The following is an 18,714-nucleotide window of genomic DNA, read 5'->3' as shown; positions in this document are numbered from 1 at the left end:
AATAGATAGTGAAACTTGGCAAGTGTTAATGGAGGCTGAACCTCACTATTCTGATTGAAACCTATATGGAAAACTTATGAATTATTATGGGTCATCTCAAGGTCACATTCCCTAAATTGAAACCTTGGCAGAACCCAAATCTGAATATGACAGACATTTTTCACATTTACAGTTTAAAAAATTTTAAAACACATTGAGAATATATGAAATAGTTACAAATGAGAAAAACTCTTAGAGCCAATTTTTCTAGATTTAGAAAAGGATCGCTGGAGATATGATTACTATCTTTATTACCAGTTTAATAGACATAAAAATGGGCATGAAACCATCTGCAATAAATAAAGGGACAAGAAACAACAAAGGAAGAATAAATGTACCAACAAATATTAAGGTGGAATAACCAGACCATGGGGCATCTGTGTATAATTCATTTAAGACCATATTAGCTCAGACCTTGTTTTATAAGCCATAATATACAGCATAGAAATGAGAAGCAAGGAGAATAACTTGGGTAGAAGATATAATAAGGGCTGTACTCCTTATTTTTGTCTATGACATCACGAAATTGTGAAAGGGCTATTTNCCAGACCATGGGGCATCTGTGTATAATTCATTTAAGACCATATTAGCTCAGACCTTGTTTTATAAGCCATAATATACAGCATAGAAATGAGAAGCAAGGAGAATAACTTGGGTAGAAGATATAATAAGGGCTGTACTCCTTATTTTTGTCTATGACATCACGAAATTGTGAAAGGGCTATTTTGTTGCAATTAACCAATTAAGAGGAAATTTTAATGTACCTGAAATTTATGGAATTATCACCAAACAAGTAAACGCAAGATGACATTTTCTCTTTATGCACTAAATTAGTCTATTCTTAAACAGTGTTATGGTATTGCCAATTTTATATCAGTGTGTCCAGTTCTTGACCAGCATTAAGAAATATTCTGAAGGCACCTGGGTGGCACAGCGGTTAGGCATCTGCCTTCGGCTCAGGGCGTGATCCCGGCGTTATGGGATCGAGNTTGTTGCAATTAACCAATTAAGAGGAAATTTTAATGTACCTGAAATTTATGGAATTATCACCAAACAAGTAAACGCAAGATGACATTTTCTCTTTATGCACTAAATTAGTCTATTCTTAAACAGTGTTATGGTATTGCCAATTTTATATCAGTGTGTCCAGTTCTTGACCAGCATTAAGAAATATTCTGAAGGCACCTGGGTGGCACAGCGGTTAGGCATCTGCCTTCGGCTCAGGGCGTGATCCCGGCATTATGGGATCGAGCCCCACATCAGGCTCCTCTGCTATGAGCCTGCTTTCTTCCTCTCCCACTCCCCCTGCTTGTGTTCCCTCTCTTGCTGGCTGTCTCAATCTCTGTTGAATAAATAAATAAAATCTTTAAAAAAAAAAAAAGGAAATATTCTGAGGCGGCACCTGGGTGGCTCAGCCAGTTAAGCATTCGGCTCTTGATTTCGGCTCAGGTCATGATCTCAGGGTTGTGAAATTGAGCCCTGAGACTGGCTCACGCTCAGCGTGTAGTCTGCTTGTCCCTCTCCCTCTTCCTCTCTGCTCTCTCTCTCTCTCTCTAAAATAAATAAATAAAAATCTGTTTTTTTTTTAAAGAAATATTCTGATATTTGGACAACAGAAACAAAACAAAGCCAACATTTCTGTCCCTACTAAAGGAAACTCTGACATACTTTAGTGATTATTAAGCCATACTCGGTATCAATATTTGTAATTCCTTTTCTTAGTTGACATAATATATTAATGCTAATATAAGTGTAATTTATATTTAAGACAGACTTATAGGGGTGCCTGGGTTGCTTAGTTGGTTAAGTGACTGCCTCTGGCTGGGGTCATGATCTCGGGGTCCTGGGATCTGGCCCCCCATCAGGCTCTCTGCTCAGCAGGGAGTCTGCTTCCCCTCTCCTTCTGCCCCTCCCCACCTGTTTGTGCTCTCTCCCTCCCTCTCAAAAAAATAAATAAAAATCTTTAAAAAAGAGACATAATTAAAGAAGAAGAGACAAAAATTAGAAAAAAGACAATATTTCCAGTTCCAGTTATATTTTGTATATGCCAATAAGACAAAGTCACAATTGACAAGCAGCATTATCCACACATGCCTGATCAGTAGTAAGTATGAAAGCTTTGGTAAGTTGTATTCATCACTTGCTTACATTCTCCAACATCTGTGACTGCAATTTTCCTCTGCAAGGTGAGATATATTTTACCAGATAATTCTGTGGTAAGTGACTGTATTTCTTCTTTTCCCATACTTAAAGCAGCACTTGAGTTTGTTTTGGTATTAATTGCAAAGTGCTATTATGCTGCCACAAGTATTATATTTTTATAGAAGAGCTTGTTTTTGGGGTCACATGTTTGGATTCCTGCATACCTCCTAGTATAGTTACTTTCCCATCTTTACACATTTTCAATTCCACCTCTTCAATCTTTCTTCCTCATCTCTTTCCTCTCCTAGCTATCTTTCATTTTTATTTCATTTGCTCCATCTCTTTCCTTCCTTTCACTCCCTTCCTTTATATTTTGTCTGTAAGTCAAACCCTCTCCTCCTGTGCTTTTTGCCTGTGGTGGACTGATTATACTAATGGCCTCCATCAGTGGCCTCCTTGTATCCATGCCCTTTGCCTTGTCACTTTTGGTCCCCTCCCACTTGGACTCTGGCTCAGTAATATGGCAAAGAATGATGACAGCAAACGTGAAGCAAAAGACAGGATTGAAAATGTGCTGGCACATTTCCACCTCCTTTCTTGGACCCCTGCCAGTTCCATGAGAATGTATGCTGTTGGTCTGCTGAAAATACAAGGGAGGCACATGGAGGAGCGTTTCCTTTCCAGCAGAGGTCATCTTTGAACAGCTAGCCCTTAGCCAATCCACCAGCTAACAGCTGGCACATGAATGAGCCCTGTTGAGATCAGCAGAGTCCAAACCAGATCAATAGAACTGCCAAGTTGATCCATAGGTATCTTGTGAGAAATAAGAAGTGGAGTTGTTTTAAGGAACGACATTTTGGGGTGATTTGTTACATAGCAATACTAACCAATACATTTTCTATTAGAGATCTAACAGCAAATACAAACTTCACTGGGTATTTCTACGTAAAATGAAGGAGCATTCTTCCTCCTAGGTTCCAGGGAATCAGATAAATATCTTCTTTACTTCTAGGTACAATTAAACTTGAAAGCTGGGAATGTTCCAGTAGAAAAGTTTCATCTTCTGCATCTTGCTTTCACTCTTCTATATTTCTTTATTTCCTAGTTTATGCTTTTTCCTCTAGATTCCGAAAAATGAAGACCAATGTGTCCAAGTTACCTAGATTCAGACTCATTTAACCTAAGGAAAATCCATCCAAAACCAAAATGGATAGCCTAACAATGTAGACAGTTTTCTGTCACTGAAAACAATCCCACCATAAATCGGCCAGCCCTTTAGGAAGATAGTTGTAGGTGACCTGTAAGGACCCTTTCAAGCCTCAGTTTGATGATTTTACTCTATAAAATGATCTCGACTTTTCCAAGCTTCAACAAGTAAACTGTTAATAAGGGTGAAATACTTTATCTATTTGTAAAGAGAACGGAGGTAGGTAGAAATCATTGTCTGCTTCTAGGAGAAACATTTTAACTTGCTGCCCGTTTTCTAGTTATACTTATTCATAGGACGGTGACTTCTGAGGACTGTGTCTGACAAACGACTACTACCATAAATATCTCTATTATGAATCTTAACATAATGTGGAAATATAAAATAGAAAATAAATTTCTGAGAGTATTATTTACTACATAAAAATTATTTCCCCCAAAAGGCATATACACTCTAGATGTTATTGGATAAGATAGAATTCCTTCACTCATTTATTAGATATAAACTAAATATTTTCTGTGTATTATTGTAGGATTATAGAAGAGAACAGAACAAAGATCCTGCTCTCACTGAGCTTATATTCTAGAGGGCAGAGATGAACATAACAAGTGAATGTAAAAAATAAAGTATGCGGGGAAGTGGTAAGTGCTAAGGAGAAAACTAAAGTGTGGTGAAGAGAGGGAAGGGGATGGGGGCCTCCTTAGGGGTCACAGAAAGTTTCTGTGATGAGATGACTTTTCTGTAGTCGTGAGCTTGCCATGTGGATATTTGAGGAAAACTCTGAGTAGAAGGACCAGTACAGGCAAAGGCTTTGACTTAACTGTTTTTTGGTGTCTTTCAGAATTTAAAGGTTATCACTGGAGAAGAAGGAGTAAATAAGATTGTCACAGGAGATGAGAGGCAGTGGAGGCAGATCATAGGGAGCACGCATTCCCCGCAAGCATTGGCAATGACTGAACTTGATTCATGCTGTACAGTGAAGGTTTAGAGGACTTTGAAGAGAGGAAGAATGTTCTCTTACATCTGAAAAAGATCACCCTGGCTGCTGCGTGATCAAGACTGTAGGGAGCAAGGGGTAATAGAGAAACGAATTAGGAAGGTATCACAGTTGTCTGGATAAGGGATGGGTGGCTTGGACTACACTAGAGTGATACATGTAGGAAGGGGAAGCAATGGAAAGATGGATTCCAGATGAATTGTGAAGGTACTGCTATGAAGCCATGGCATGGATTTGAGGAGGGTGGGAGAAAGAGGAGAGCCAATGATGTCACCACAGCCTTGGTCTGAGTAGCAGGACGAATGGCATTGAGCTCTCCATCGGCCACTGTGTTGTGCCCCAGCAGGGGTGCTTTCACACTCAGGCCATGAGAAGGGACTTGTCTGCCTGTGCGGTGGGCCACCTGAGCAGCACTGAAGAAGAGTAGTGAAATGTCCAGAGATGGACAAGATGAGAAGCGGGAGGTGTGGAAAAGGATGATTTTATGGCAGTACCACTGGCCTCAAATGCTTTTCTTTAAAATTTTATAGAGTTCATGAATACAAGCACAGATTTTCTAAAACTGTGGACTTTTATCATATATTTTATTAAATATTAAAATGAAAATGTACAAGAAGCTCTTAATTCCCCACATTTTCCAAGAAGGCACCCAAGCCTTTTATGAAATAATTACACATCAGGTTTTGAAAACACTACTTTTGGCAATTGAATTAAATGTTTCATATTATAAAAGATTAATGAGGAAAAGATGAACAATTCCAGGCTTTCTCACAGATTTCTTTCAGAAATAGTCTGCCTCTTTCCACCTGATATTGTCATATATTCTTTTTACCTTGCTTCCTTGGACTGTAATCTTTTTATTTCCAGACATCAAAGGCATGGAGCTGTTCTCTCAAAGGATCGTTCGTCCTCTCACTTACTGCAGGTAAGGAACTGGGCTGTGTAAGCTCTCTGTGAGCAAGTCAGACCAGTCTGCATGTGAGTATTTAATTAGAGACCATTATGATGAATCAGGGGGAGTGTTAAAAGTTGCATTTAACTTGAATTACTTTGACTAATAGCAACAAAGCAATTGTGTGTGTGTGTGTGTGTGTGTGTGTGTGTGTGTGTATAAATAAACCATCTAGAATTATAGCCAGTGTCACACAAAATTAGTATAAGAAAGGTTCCGTCATGTCACAGAAGAGTCTCTATGTACAAGGATATGAAGGACTCAAGTCAGAGAAGCTACAGCCAATGGTGATGTCCAAGCATGAAAACTCTAAAAATTCTGCTTTATGGGAAGCTATATTTTTTTTTATCCTTTCTACAAATTTCCAGTCATTCTCAAAATGTTTCCTAGGTTATTTCCTGGGGTTTTCAGGAAGCCATTCTGAAATAGTAGCAACTCTAAATTATAGAAGCTTCTTCTTTTTCTTCTTCTTTTTTTTTAAGAAAAAAAGAAATGTAGTTTCATTATTTCCAAGTGCCTGTAACAGTTGCCATTTTATGATTGAAGCAAAGCTAAGTTTTCACTCAGCCTCTGTATGATTTGTATCAAATCGTAAATTTCTGAGAATGAGTTTTACGATTACATTCATTCCACAGGATAGTTATAGAAAAGGAACAGTAGCACTGGCTAAAATATGCTTCCATTTCAACTTAACACAGCGTTTATAAATTCTTTTCTTTTTTTAGGTGTTTTAATTTTCATTCCAATTTATAGGACACAGATAAGTTTATTATTTAAGTTAAGTATAAATTTTTCTATAAGTGATATAGTAAGCAAATGAAGTCTAGATGCTGAAAGGAGTTGCAATAAGCAGATGAAATTAAGGTAGGAAAAAATATCAGGGATGGGCCGAGGTAGGGCAGAGACACTGGTCTTCTCTATTCTGTGGTGTGGTGTCATTCTCCAGGACACAGAGGCCCAACATGGCACATAAAACGTGAAGTTTTACATCTCTCTGTAACAGTTAGGGAGAGAACAGCATGCTGCTTGAGTCAGAGGTAATAGAACTTTATTTTCCTCTCTCTTCTGCACTGCAAACCTCACCAAAACATTCATTTGTTTCCATTTTGGCCCCAGCTATCTACCTAATAGGCGGCACAGCATCTCGGCAAAGGCTTGATTGTGTGGTGTGTGTTCCAAAGTATGAATCACATGCCTACCATGGGAGAAGAATTACTCTACACTCATTTTCCTTCACTCGCTAATCAGCAACATGGTGTCCAGTAGGTTAATATATATACATTTAAGAAAACCCAAAGCTTATTATTTTACCCATTCTTACCAGCATTAACCTTTAACTTTAACTTTTAACCTTAACCTTTAACTTTCTACCTCATTGTCTTTGAATGTCAGATCTAGCTTCTGTGTTACTCAGTAGGGCACCCAATTATAAAAAGTCATGCTTTTATTTATTACAATCAAAACAACACATAAAGTGCTCGGTATTAGTGCTTAGTTGTCTGAAAACTGCATTCCAACAGAAAGGCTTTCAATTAAATTTGACAATGTAAAAATCCATTTGCTTTCCTGAATATTGTTAACATTTTGCACAATTATTTTAATCCCTTTTTAGCTTAGAGTTACTGAACTCTTTTCATATGCCAGGTATTGAGCACTTGATGGTGTGAAAGCAAAGGAGAGCCATAAGCCAAAGATAGGTTCTTAACGATCCTCTATCCCCCATCTTCATAATCACAGCCTATAGAACATCTGGAAGCAGACAACACACAGCTGATGAGTAAGGACAGCCCCTCTATTAGAAGAGGAGTTTCAAACTGAACCTCTACATAAACTACCGCTAGCCTGGGGTAAGAAACAAGAAATTGCTGTGGGAGAAACTGGAGGGAACATACCCTGAGCACACTTCCCAGCCAACGGCTGCTAGGTAGAAATGTAGAGCAAGTGACGGAAGGCTTTTGATTTCTCAAGGGGCAATGCAAATTTGTATTTGTATTTAAAACCCATTGATATCTAAATGTTGGCAACATATCCATTTTACAAATACACACACACACAATCACTGGGACCTCTGATTTAAAGATTGCCACCAACAGAAGTAACAACTAGAGTCGGAGCTTCATATAAAATAAGACAATGAGGCAGATGTCTGTCTGAAGAAAGCAGTGTAACTGGGCTCAGGACAGTAAAACTATGGTGGGAACTTTCTCTGGGCCTACAGCTAGACGAGGGAGCTTGTCTATACATGGCCAGGGAATAACGCACAAGGGGAAAAGAGCGGGCATTGGGAAACTCCTTGGGCTTGGAAAGACCTTTCACTTCAGAGAAGAAGGGCTTCAAGGAGAAAGTGCACCATAAAGATTAAATACATTGCCCAAGAACACATAACAGCTACGGGCAGGGCCAGCATTAGAACAAGTTTCTGTTTCTTTTTTCTTCTTTTAAAGATTTACTTATTTATTTTAGAGGGAGAGAGAACACATAAGTGGGGGGAGGGGCAGAGGGAGAGAGAATCCTCAAGCAGACTCCCTGCTAAGTGTGGAGTCCAATGTGGGGCTCGATCCCAGGACCCTGAGATCATGACCTGAGCTGAAATCAAGCGTCGGGCGCTTAACCCACTGAGCCACCCAGATGCCCCCCATGTTCTGCTTCTAAAATTGTTTCTTCTAGGTAGGTCCTTCTACCTTTGCTACTTTATATTTATTTATTTATACCCATGGCATTTGTTATTGGAGCATTATAAAGGGAAAATGGTTCAATTTGTCATTTTCTTACACTGTGGAATTAAAAAGAAATTAAAACATCAGGAGCTTTTATATGTGATATAACTAAAAAAATAAAATACATCCACAAATGCAAATGAATTAGATCCTAAATAAAGGCATGTATATACAATTTTATATTTCACGTATTTAAAATACAGACAACACCATAATGTAAAATCATCTGTGTCTACATCTTCTTTAGAATGATTTCTTGAGACTTTATAATCAGCATTTTTTGTCATCTGGGTTTTGTCAACCTGGCATCATAAATTAATTAAATAAATGTTATTTGAGTAAAAATATATAAATATATGAACATATAATGTATAGGTATATATTTCATGCATATATGTTAGGTATATATTTCATACATGTATGTGTGTGTGTGTGTGTGTGTGTGTGTGTGTATACACATGCATATAACTCTACTGGCACAACTATAAAGTTTTTTGGATGCATATATATTATATAAACACATGTCCAACATTCTCACCCACAGAGCAATAGCCATAAACTCAAATAACTTCGTATCAATGGCAAATGTTTCACTGTTCAGGTCTTTTGGGTTTCTCTTATGCTCTTGGATTATTTTTCTCCATAAATTCTACAAGCTCAGCAAGTGTTCATCTTTCAATACTTTCAGGATGATTACCATGAATGAAGAAGCATTGCAGTTTAAATAAGAGAAATAGTCTTAAAAGAAATTTTAAAAAAATGCATTAAGGGTGCCATTTAAACCTACACCTAGCTGGCAATGGTGATTTATTAACTATGCATTCTTCCAAAGAAACAGTGGATGTTACACTGAAGTATATTAAGTTTAAATACTTACATGGTAAAATAGATTAGAAAGTGATTTTATTTAATAAACAATACAGTTCCTCTATACTGACCTCCTCTAAAATTTGCTGAAGGAGATAGTAAGGTATTCAACCAAGAAAGTGGATAGAATAGGCTGACTCGCAGGTAGGGTATGCACTCTATGATTTCCCCCTGCTGCCATATAGAAGGATTATATGACTTTCTTTTTTTTTTTTAATTGTGTTGTCTGAAATTGATGATTACCCTGTCCCTCCCATGAGCTGGTTAAAAGAAAATGACCAAATTTGCAAGAGAAACAAAAAGAATCACATCCTCCCCTATTTTGTATCTAAAGTAACAATAAATTCAAAATACAAGAGGAGAAATAATGCAATAAATTCAAAATACAAAAGAGAAACACAAGTCAGAGGAAATGCAACTTCTGAAAAATGATGGTATACTAGGAAAGACAGCATCAGGATTGTAAAAAATCTGACTTCAAACCCCTAATGTTTTTGGAATGAAATCTGTGAATAGGTAGGTTCCTTGTTACATTATCCATGGTCCCATATTTTAGGTCTGTATCTACTGTAATCAAGCAAACAAGCCTCATTATTCAATAGTAACTAAAAATAATATAAAGAACATGGGCTCTAGGTCACAGCTGGTTATGAACAGAATAGGAAATAGAAATATGATTTTCCAAATTCTAATTGTCTGAGAAGGGTGTGTGTTTTATTTTTTATTATTTTTTAACCTATGTACAACCTCTTTTCATTTTTTAAAAGATTAATAAAATAAATAAGATAAATGCTATAAAGGGCAAACCATTCTTACCTGTGCTCTCGAGGGGGCAGAGTTATAGTACAATAATGACTAGCCAGGAAAGACTGTCCAAGATATTGAAGTTAGTGAAGCAGTTCAGTCACTTTCTTTCTTTCTTTCTTTCTTTCTTTCTTTCTTTCTTTCTTTCTTTCTTTCCCTTTTTTTAAAAAAATTTATTTACTTATTTTAGAGAGAGAGAGTGCATGAGAACAGGGGAGGGGTGGGAGGGGTAAAGCAAAGGGAGAGAGAAATTTAAGCAGACTTCTCACTGAGTATGGTGTGTGATACAGGGCTCAACAGGGGGCTCAATCTCACAACCACTAGATCAGGACCCAGAGATCATGACCTAAACTGAAAATGAGTCAGATGCTTAACTGACTGTACCATCCAGTCACCCCCAGTTTAGTTATTTCTTGAAAAGGAAGCTTGGATGGAGGCAGTACAGTATAGAGATTAGGCCTACAGGCTCTGAAGTCATATTGCCTTGGATGAATCTTTAATAATTTTGAGAAAGCTACTGAATGTCTGTAGGTGTTTCAGTTTTCTTCTTTATAAATGATAAAAGCAACTAACTCTTTTTTTAGTGAGAATTATATGAGATAAGTTTTAAGCACTTAGGTCTCTGGCTGGCATATTATGAAGAGCTCAGTAAATACTAGATTGTATCAAATTAGGAGATAGTTATTAAAAGTGAATGGGACTTACGGTCATGGCAGACAAATTTGTAAAAGACCATTTCTCCTACTGAGATCAAGCAGGAAAGATAAACAACATATGGAAAGTACCTGTTGAAGGCATCAGGTGACTATCAAAGAGCAAAGACTTGAAAAGATAAGATTCCAGAGAAAGGAAATCACAGAAGTGAATGCAATACCAATTTCCTATCAAGGCATTTGGCAATTTACAAGCAGATTTAGAGACTGAGAAAGTGAACAGAACTTCAGACAGTCTCATGGAGCTGAGGAAAACATAGGGGTTCAGGGCCATTAAGGCAAAAGGTCCTGTAGTAAAACCCAGGCCTGGGTGGAGATTTCTGAGGGCCCACTTTCTAATAGTATGTGCTAACCAGAAATACACCAGTCTTTATAAGGACTGATGCTCAACTTGGAATGAGCTTAGCCCTGACAGTATTAAACTAATCTGTTCCACCCTACCTGCCAAACAGAAAAAGGAAACCCTCACTGGAGGAAGAAAACATCATCCAAAACCTCAAAGCATCTTTTTAGTAGTTTGTAAACCATGCCCAACATTCAATCAAAAATTACCTGGCATGCAAGGAGACAGGACCAATGAATGAAAATCTAGAGGAGAAGGAAGAAAAAGACAGATGATAGAAACAGACCCATAGGAAATCTAGATATTAGTCATCAGCCATAAACTTTAAAGGAACTGTTATTAATATATTTAGGAAATAGAGGGCAAGATGGTTAATTTTATCAAGTAATTAAATCTATGCACAAGACACAAATGGATACTATGAAATTGGAAAATGCATAAAATGAACAGTTGGTAATCCGATAGAAAATTAAGAAAAAGACAATATGCTTTTCTGGCTTTTGCTTCATCCTAAGTCAACGGTATCTTTGAAGTGAACTAAAATAAACAGTTGTGTAACAATGGGGATCTATAACTTAAAACAGAATTTTAAGTCTTTGGTTCAATAGTACAGAGCTATAACCTCAGGAGAGAGAACTTATTTCATTAAAGGAATCAGAGCCTCCACTATTCCTCTCACCAGTATGGCTAGAAGAACATTGGATTTTGATGGGGGAAAATTGAATGCCCCAAACAAATCTGTATTCACTCTTATTTTAAACAGCAGTAGTACTCTCCTATCTCAATCCTATTACAAGCAAAATTGTTATAAGTGCAAATGTATGTTCCAATTTTGACCATTATTGATCTAGTTTGCACTGTGAAAAATTATACTGTTGGAGAAATTACTGTATGAGGAACATGACAGAGTTCAAGGTCATCTGAGCGGTTAGTACGGGGAGTTGGCACTTAAAGAGTTACTAGAAGAAACGTAATTATCTACTGGAATAAATCACTTGAGGGAAATAAAAATGAAATTCTGTCAGTAAGTTTATTCAATGCCTTACTAATTTTACTCTACAATTAAACCAAGTGCTCTATCGGTAGTTTTTGAACACATCAGATTTTTTTCTCTTACTCACATAAAATAAAATAAAACAAAGCTGGTATTAGCCAGTTAGGAGCAACTTAGTACAGAAAGAATTACACTTAGTTCCCTATCTATAATGTTGGTTCTGTAAATTTAACCTGGACAGGAACACAAAATTATACACTTTATCATGTCCTTATGATTTCGCTAGCTCTATAACTTAACTAGGAGAACTTCCTTTTTTTTTTTTTAAAGATTTTATTTATTTATTTGACAGAGAGAGAGACAGCCAGCGAGAGAGGGAACACAAGCAGGAGAAGTGGGAGAGGAAGAAGCAGGCCCCCAGTGGAGGAGCCTGATGTGGGGCTCGATCCCAGAACACCGGGATCATGCCCTGAGCTGAAGGCAGAGACGCTTAACGACTGAGCCACCCAGGCATCCCTAACTAGGAGTACTTCCAACTGTATGAGATTGTAATTGTATCATATGTTGGAGTCAGATAAAAAAATTATTAAACACCAAACATTAACTAATATTTATTAAAAAACAAATGAGAAATATATTTGTGAATTGTTATACATAATCTCCTTGGAAAAGAAAAAAATAATGTTGAGGTACCTTGGCATCACCAAATTAGAGCCTTTAGTCCTGGATTTGTGCTTAACTAGCTCTGTGTCCTCAAGCATGTCATTTAACCTTTCTGATGCAGTCTGCTTAGCTATAAAATAAAGGTAATTGTGTATGATCTAATTCCATAACTAGGCTACACACATTTGTTAAAACCTTCATGTGCCAGTGCCTTTATGAATATTAAGAATATAAGATATCACTGAAGAATTGAAAACAATACTGTATAGGAAAGCACTTTGTCAAGGTTAATATATTATGCAAACAACTGTTTTATGCTATTGTGATCAAAAATGTTTTTCTAGAAGTGTTAGAAGTGTCTAGCTATAAGTGTCTAGCTTTCTCCTCAAATGCAAGGGAACCCTTACTGTGGCCAATTTTACAAACAGAAATTTGCAACAGCAAAATAAAATGCCTGACAATTATTGGAAAATATTAAGGGAGAATATGAAATAAAAAGCCACTTTCTAACCAGACAGAGAAAGGACAATAAGACAAATAATAAAGTAGTGACTTTTTTAGAACTCTGGGTTCAGAAGGACTAGTGTTCAATAGGATAATAGTCTGGAAACATAAAGAAAGTATTAAAATTGCTTATCAGTGTAATATTCCCCATGACAAAACAGGAAAATCACGCTGGAAAACTTTTCTTTGATTAACAAAGAAAAAATAACATTTTAAAAATACCAAATTCACTACAAAGAAGGAATAGGAAAAATGAACTGCTACTCTGCAATGTGAGGCACCCATTGAGAACAGTATAAAGATGATGATTTTTATAATAAAGATTAGAAACAGAGACCACAATAAAAACAAACAAACAAACAAAACCCTGTTTTGAAAAAGCCCACAGTCAGTGAAATTTAAGACCCTAGACTTTCTGACTCTACATCTTTCCAGAAACTTTACCACTGTTGGTTAAAATACTTGAAAACTAACATTCTATAACGATACTCTGCAGTCTCAGGATTATACTAGATTATTATGAAAACTAGAAATGAATGAGTCCCTTTGAGCTCTATTCTCCCATCTTGCAAGTAAGATGACATAAGAATATGATGGGCTATGATACCAAAAATGGGTTGCATAAAGAAGCACCAAGCAGACCAGATTCTATATTCTATTCTGTTTATATTATTGCCCCAAGTAAATGATTAATTCCACATGGAAGAATTCTCCAAAGGAGTGGAAATATTTAAAATGACTATAGGATTTCCAACAGCTGACCTAGTTACTTGAAATATAACTACCCCTCACTTTATAGAAAAGATGTATCTCAGAAGGCTTGACCAAAGTGAATCATTTTAAAATTGTTGACATCCTTTTAATAGTCAGGGATTCATTTGCTAACAAAAAATAACCTTCAAATGAGATAGTGAGTCTGTATTATTATAAACACCCATTAACCCATGGGTTAATAATGTCCATCATCAATTCATATTGTCAAAATTTCTCTCATGCCTAGTGACTGCCAAAAACACCACATCTATTGTTCCTGGAATTTTATTCTTATATTTGTTTTCTTCCCCAAAAGTTTAGGTTGTCTAATAGACTGTGATTATATATTGTCAATAGAGTTTTTAAACTAAACATGCTGTTATTCTAATTTAGACATCCTGTAAATTTAAGGCTATAATTTAGTAAATTTCCATTCTTTACTTTGTGAATTTGGTAAAATGAAAGAAACCATAGGTTTAAATTCCATTATTCTTTCTGTCACTTAGAACACTAATTAATTTTGCCTATCAGGTTGAAATATACACTGGGAATTGTGGGTCCTGATATGCTTTCGGTATTGGGTCACTGAGCCACACAAATTTTCATGTATACTAATACTGTGGAATTAGAATCAAAACATGTCACAGAAATTAACAAGGCAATAAGAAACAAAAAATAAATATAGTCAAATGTAGGGGAGCAATCCTTCCAAGTTGGAAATACTTTTTCTTAGAGATATTTCATTATAATATCATCAGGATATAATTATTCAATAATTCTTTGAAATTCATCGACCATAATGCCAATGATATCAGAATACAAAACAAAATCCAAAGAATTAACAATCAGGGCTACCTAGTTGATTAAAAAAATTTTTTGTACGAAGCAAAAGAAACCATGACATGAAAAAGTGGTCTGAGGTTCATGCCTATAAAATGTCCCTTTCTTGACACTTGGAGAAAAAGATAGAGAGAGGTCAAGATCAAGGGGAAAGGACATCAGCAATACATTACTTACTTCTTTGTATCCAAAGATGATGCGTCCATCCATGAGGAGGGTTGCCTGGAATGTGAAGCTTCCCAGGTTGTAATTATCCTGGAGATGTACATGGTCCCACTGGACAACAAGTGCTGTGCCTATAAACCCCATTGAAACAGAAGAAATACATTGATAAAAATATATCAATCAATTCTGGTGAGAGACCTCACAACACCATGGATATAGTCTTCAAATCTAGTAGTTGTGCCATTTGAATTTTATGTGGTTAATTGGAATTCTGTTATTGAAATAGTATTTGGGATATTTTTAAACAATTGAGTATTCTCTAAATATTTAGTAAAATCTAATCTCATACTGAGGTTAATATTGAGCCCAGTATGAAGGAATTTTGCCTTAGGAAGTCCATTAATGTTAATGGGTACAGTCTGCTTAAATTTCTATGAGCCGCTTTCAAAATGCAGCCCAAGTGGATTGAATGAGCTTCAAATACATTTGACAAATGCTGAAAAAGAAACGAACACATTCAGGAAAGCTAGAATCATATATAAAAGACCTGAAAATGTCTCTTCGATACTTAGAATTATACCCTTCTATGCTGAAAAAACTTCCTTCAGCACTAATGGGAATTTTCTTCTCTGGTTCACAATGCCTGCATTTCTGTCTTTGTTGTATTGCTTCAAGGAGGCTGCCAGGCAGCCTAAAGGGCCCCAAGCAAAGATTTCTGAAGCCCGCTTGAAGTTCGCTGGGATGAACGGATCTTTAGTGCTATGTTTCATATTCTGATGAGTTAATCTGCCAGAATTAACTATAAAACTATTAACATGAAATGTGAACTGAAACAGTTTAATAGCCACCGACGAGAAGTCATAGTTTGGTTTTAAATGGCATTTTTATTTTCTATTTTTTCCTGAAAGAAAAACAAAATGAGCAGCTCAGACATTTGCTTAGCTCTAAGTATTGCATTTTTTGGTTGGTTAAAAAAAAAATCATGTTTACATTCTGTGAAAAATGTTTTACAGAAAGGAAAAAATGTTTTTACAGAAAATGAAATTCACAGAACTAAAAGAGATTCATTTATCTCCCAGGTCAGTAAACATCTGGTTAAAAAGGAAAAAAACCAAGACTGTATGACAGAGAGCTTCTGGGTTAGTGGAGACGGGGAGCTGCTGGGACAGTAGTGTGCCCAGGGAGGGCATGCAAGCTCCATGCCTCTTCCCACATGCCTTGCCCTATGCCCTCCTTCCATCTGACTGCTCATGAGCTAATCCCTGTACCTGATGATTGATGTAAAAAGAATACTGTCTTCACTGTGTTTTTGAGTTCAACATAATGCTGAGAGCTTTTGACCAAGATGGTGACATAGGAGGTTTCTGAATTTCCCCCCTCCCATGGACACACACAATGCAAACCCAGAGCTACACACAGAGCAACTTCCTCCAAGAGAAATCTAAAAACTAGCTGAGTACCTGCTATAATTTGGGCAACTGAGAAAATACCCACATTGAAACTGTATGTATCTAGGAGCTGTGATCCCCTCTGGAGCTCAGAAGCGCCAGCTGGCACTTCCCCCACCTTCTTCCTTTTGCTCACTCTGACAATAAAAACAGGTCACCAACTTCCTTCTGGAAAGGAGCTTGCACATGTCTGGCACCCAGCTTTTGTTGCTCCCACCTGAGAGATAGGCCCCCAGATCACCTGGTTCTGATATCGACGACTGGATTAGGATTTACAAGTCCCACAGGACTAGCGCAGGCAAAGAGGCAACAGGTATGCCCATGAGTACTTGCCATGGCTATGCCCCCAGGGCTCAGCAGAAAAGGAACAGGCAAAAATGGCTATCTCCTAATATTTCCCTGGAAAGGCTGTAGCTATGTACTTCATAAGCGGTAGCATGAAAGTCTGGCTTCTCAGTAGTTCAGTTAGCTGCTTACTATTATCCTCCCCAAGGCGCAAAAGAGCCAACGAGCACTTCCCCCACCATCTCCCTTTGGCTAACTCCAACAATAAAACCAAGTTTCTAATATCTTCCTTGAAAGAGCTTGTCCACACACCCAGTGTCCCCACTTTTACAGCTGTCATCTAAGGTTTAGGCAGCCAAATCACCTCACTCTGATAGCCAATGAGGCTTGTATTTACAAATCCTAGAGGATTATAGCAAATAAACAGTTTCTAAATGGGTGAAAGTGCACCCCCTTATAGCTAGTAGAGAGACCAGGCAAAAATGTCTATCTCCCAGATCCCCCCCGGAAGCAGTTTGACTGCATGCTTTCTTAGCTGCTGCCTGAGGGCCTGGCTCCAGATCAACCCCACGTGTAGGTGTTGACTATGATCACTCCCTTTGAAACACTCATGGGTCTTGGCACACTCTCAATGACTGGGAACCATTAAGAACAAAAATGGTGTCAGGGATAATCATAGAGATTTGAGAGACAACCAGGGGCTTGGGCTGGGCTTATTGATGCACTTTGTGTCCTACATAAACCACTCTGACAAGACTGGATGAAGTGGTTATTTTATCTACTGCGCAGAACCTAATAGAGTCAAGAAAAATGAAAACACACACACACACAGAAATATGTTCCAAACAAAAGAACAATGAAACAGCAGTAAATTAATTTACCTAAATGAGTTCAAAACAGCAGTCATAAAGATGCTCATTGAGGTTACAAGAGCAATACATGAACAAAGTGAGGAGCTTATAATAGCTTCAAAAATAATAAAATACTTAGGAATAAAAGTAAATAAGGAGACGAAAGATCTGTATGTTGAAAACTGTAAGATACTGATGATGAAATTGAGGAGACACAAATAATGTAGAAGTAGTTCATATACATGGACTGGAAGAATTAATCTTGTTAAAAATCATACTAGCCAAAGCAATCTATAGATTCAATGCAATCCTTATAAAAATTCTAATGACATTTTTCACAGATATAAAACAGAACCCCAAAATTTGTATGGAAACATAAAAGACTCCAAATAGCTAAGCAATTTCGAAAAAGAAAAACAAAACTGGCAGCAACACACTTTCTGATTCTAAAGTATTACAAAGCTCTAGTAATCAAAGCAGTATGGTACTGGCATAACAAGACAGCTAGATTCATGGAACATAATAGACAGCCCAGAAATAAACCTGTTCTTATGTGGTCAATTAATTTTCAATAAAGAAGTCAAGAATATACAACGGGGAAAGGATGGTCTCTTTAATAAATTGTGCTGGGAAAAGTGGATAGCCACGTACAAAAAAGGTGAAACCGAATCCCTAAATTACTGTACACAAAAATCAACTGAAATTGGATTAAAGGCTTGACTATAAGGCCTGCAACTACAAAAGTCATAGAAGAAAACACAGACGGTAAGCTCCTTGATATGTCTCAGTAATGATGTTTTTGGATTTGACACCAAAAGGAACAAAAATAAGTTGGATTATGTCAAACAAAAAATCTTCTGCACAGCAAAGGAAACCAACAAAACGAAAAGGCAGCCTAGGGATTGGGAAAAAAAAAACAACTTGCAGACTACATATCCAGTAACGTGTTAATATCCAAAATATACAAGGAACTGATATAACTAAATAGGAAACACACAAAAAATGGACAAAGGACCTGAATGCCATTTTTCTCAAGATGATAAACAAATGGCCAACAGGTACGTGAAAAGATGCTCAACAACACCAGTCTTGAAGGAAATACAAATCAAAAGCACAATGAGATATCACCTCACACCTGTTACGATGTCTACTATGAAAAAGAGAAGAGATAGCAAATGGTGGAGAGGATGTGGAGAACAAGAAGACCATGTAGTCTGTTGGAAATGTTAACTGTCATAGTCACTAGGAAAACAGTATGGAGGTTCCTCAAGAAACTAAAAATAGAACTACAGTATGATCTAGTAGTCCCACTACAGCATATACACCAAAGGAAACAAAATCAGTTCTCAAAGAGATCTCTGTACTTTCTTGTTCATTGCAGCATTATTCATACTAGCCAAATATGCAAACAACTTAAGTTTAGCTACAGA

The 18,714-nt window shown here is 37.0% G+C and overlaps 1 protein-coding gene across 2 annotated transcripts in view; it reads right to left on the bottom strand.

Moving 5' to 3' along the window:
• Nucleotides 1-18,714, bottom strand: part of PLXDC2 (plexin domain containing 2) — a 450,758-nt gene that overhangs the window by 124,126 nt on the left and 307,918 nt on the right. For both annotated transcript variants that reach the window (XM_034644245.1, XM_034644246.1), the window contains one exon: nucleotides 14,713-14,831. In XM_034644245.1, the coding sequence (XP_034500136.1) occupies nucleotides 14,713-14,831 (119 nt within the window). The remainder of the gene's footprint in view (nucleotides 1-14,712; nucleotides 14,832-18,714) is intronic.

The sequence above is a fragment of the Ailuropoda melanoleuca genome, chromosome 15 (assembly GCF_002007445.2).
Source record: "Ailuropoda melanoleuca isolate Jingjing chromosome 15, ASM200744v2, whole genome shotgun sequence".
In the NCBI taxonomy this organism is placed as follows: domain Eukaryota; kingdom Metazoa; phylum Chordata; class Mammalia; order Carnivora; family Ursidae; genus Ailuropoda; species Ailuropoda melanoleuca.
The sequence above is the reverse complement of the archived record's forward strand: the minus strand, read 5'-3'. Positions and strand labels throughout refer to the sequence as shown.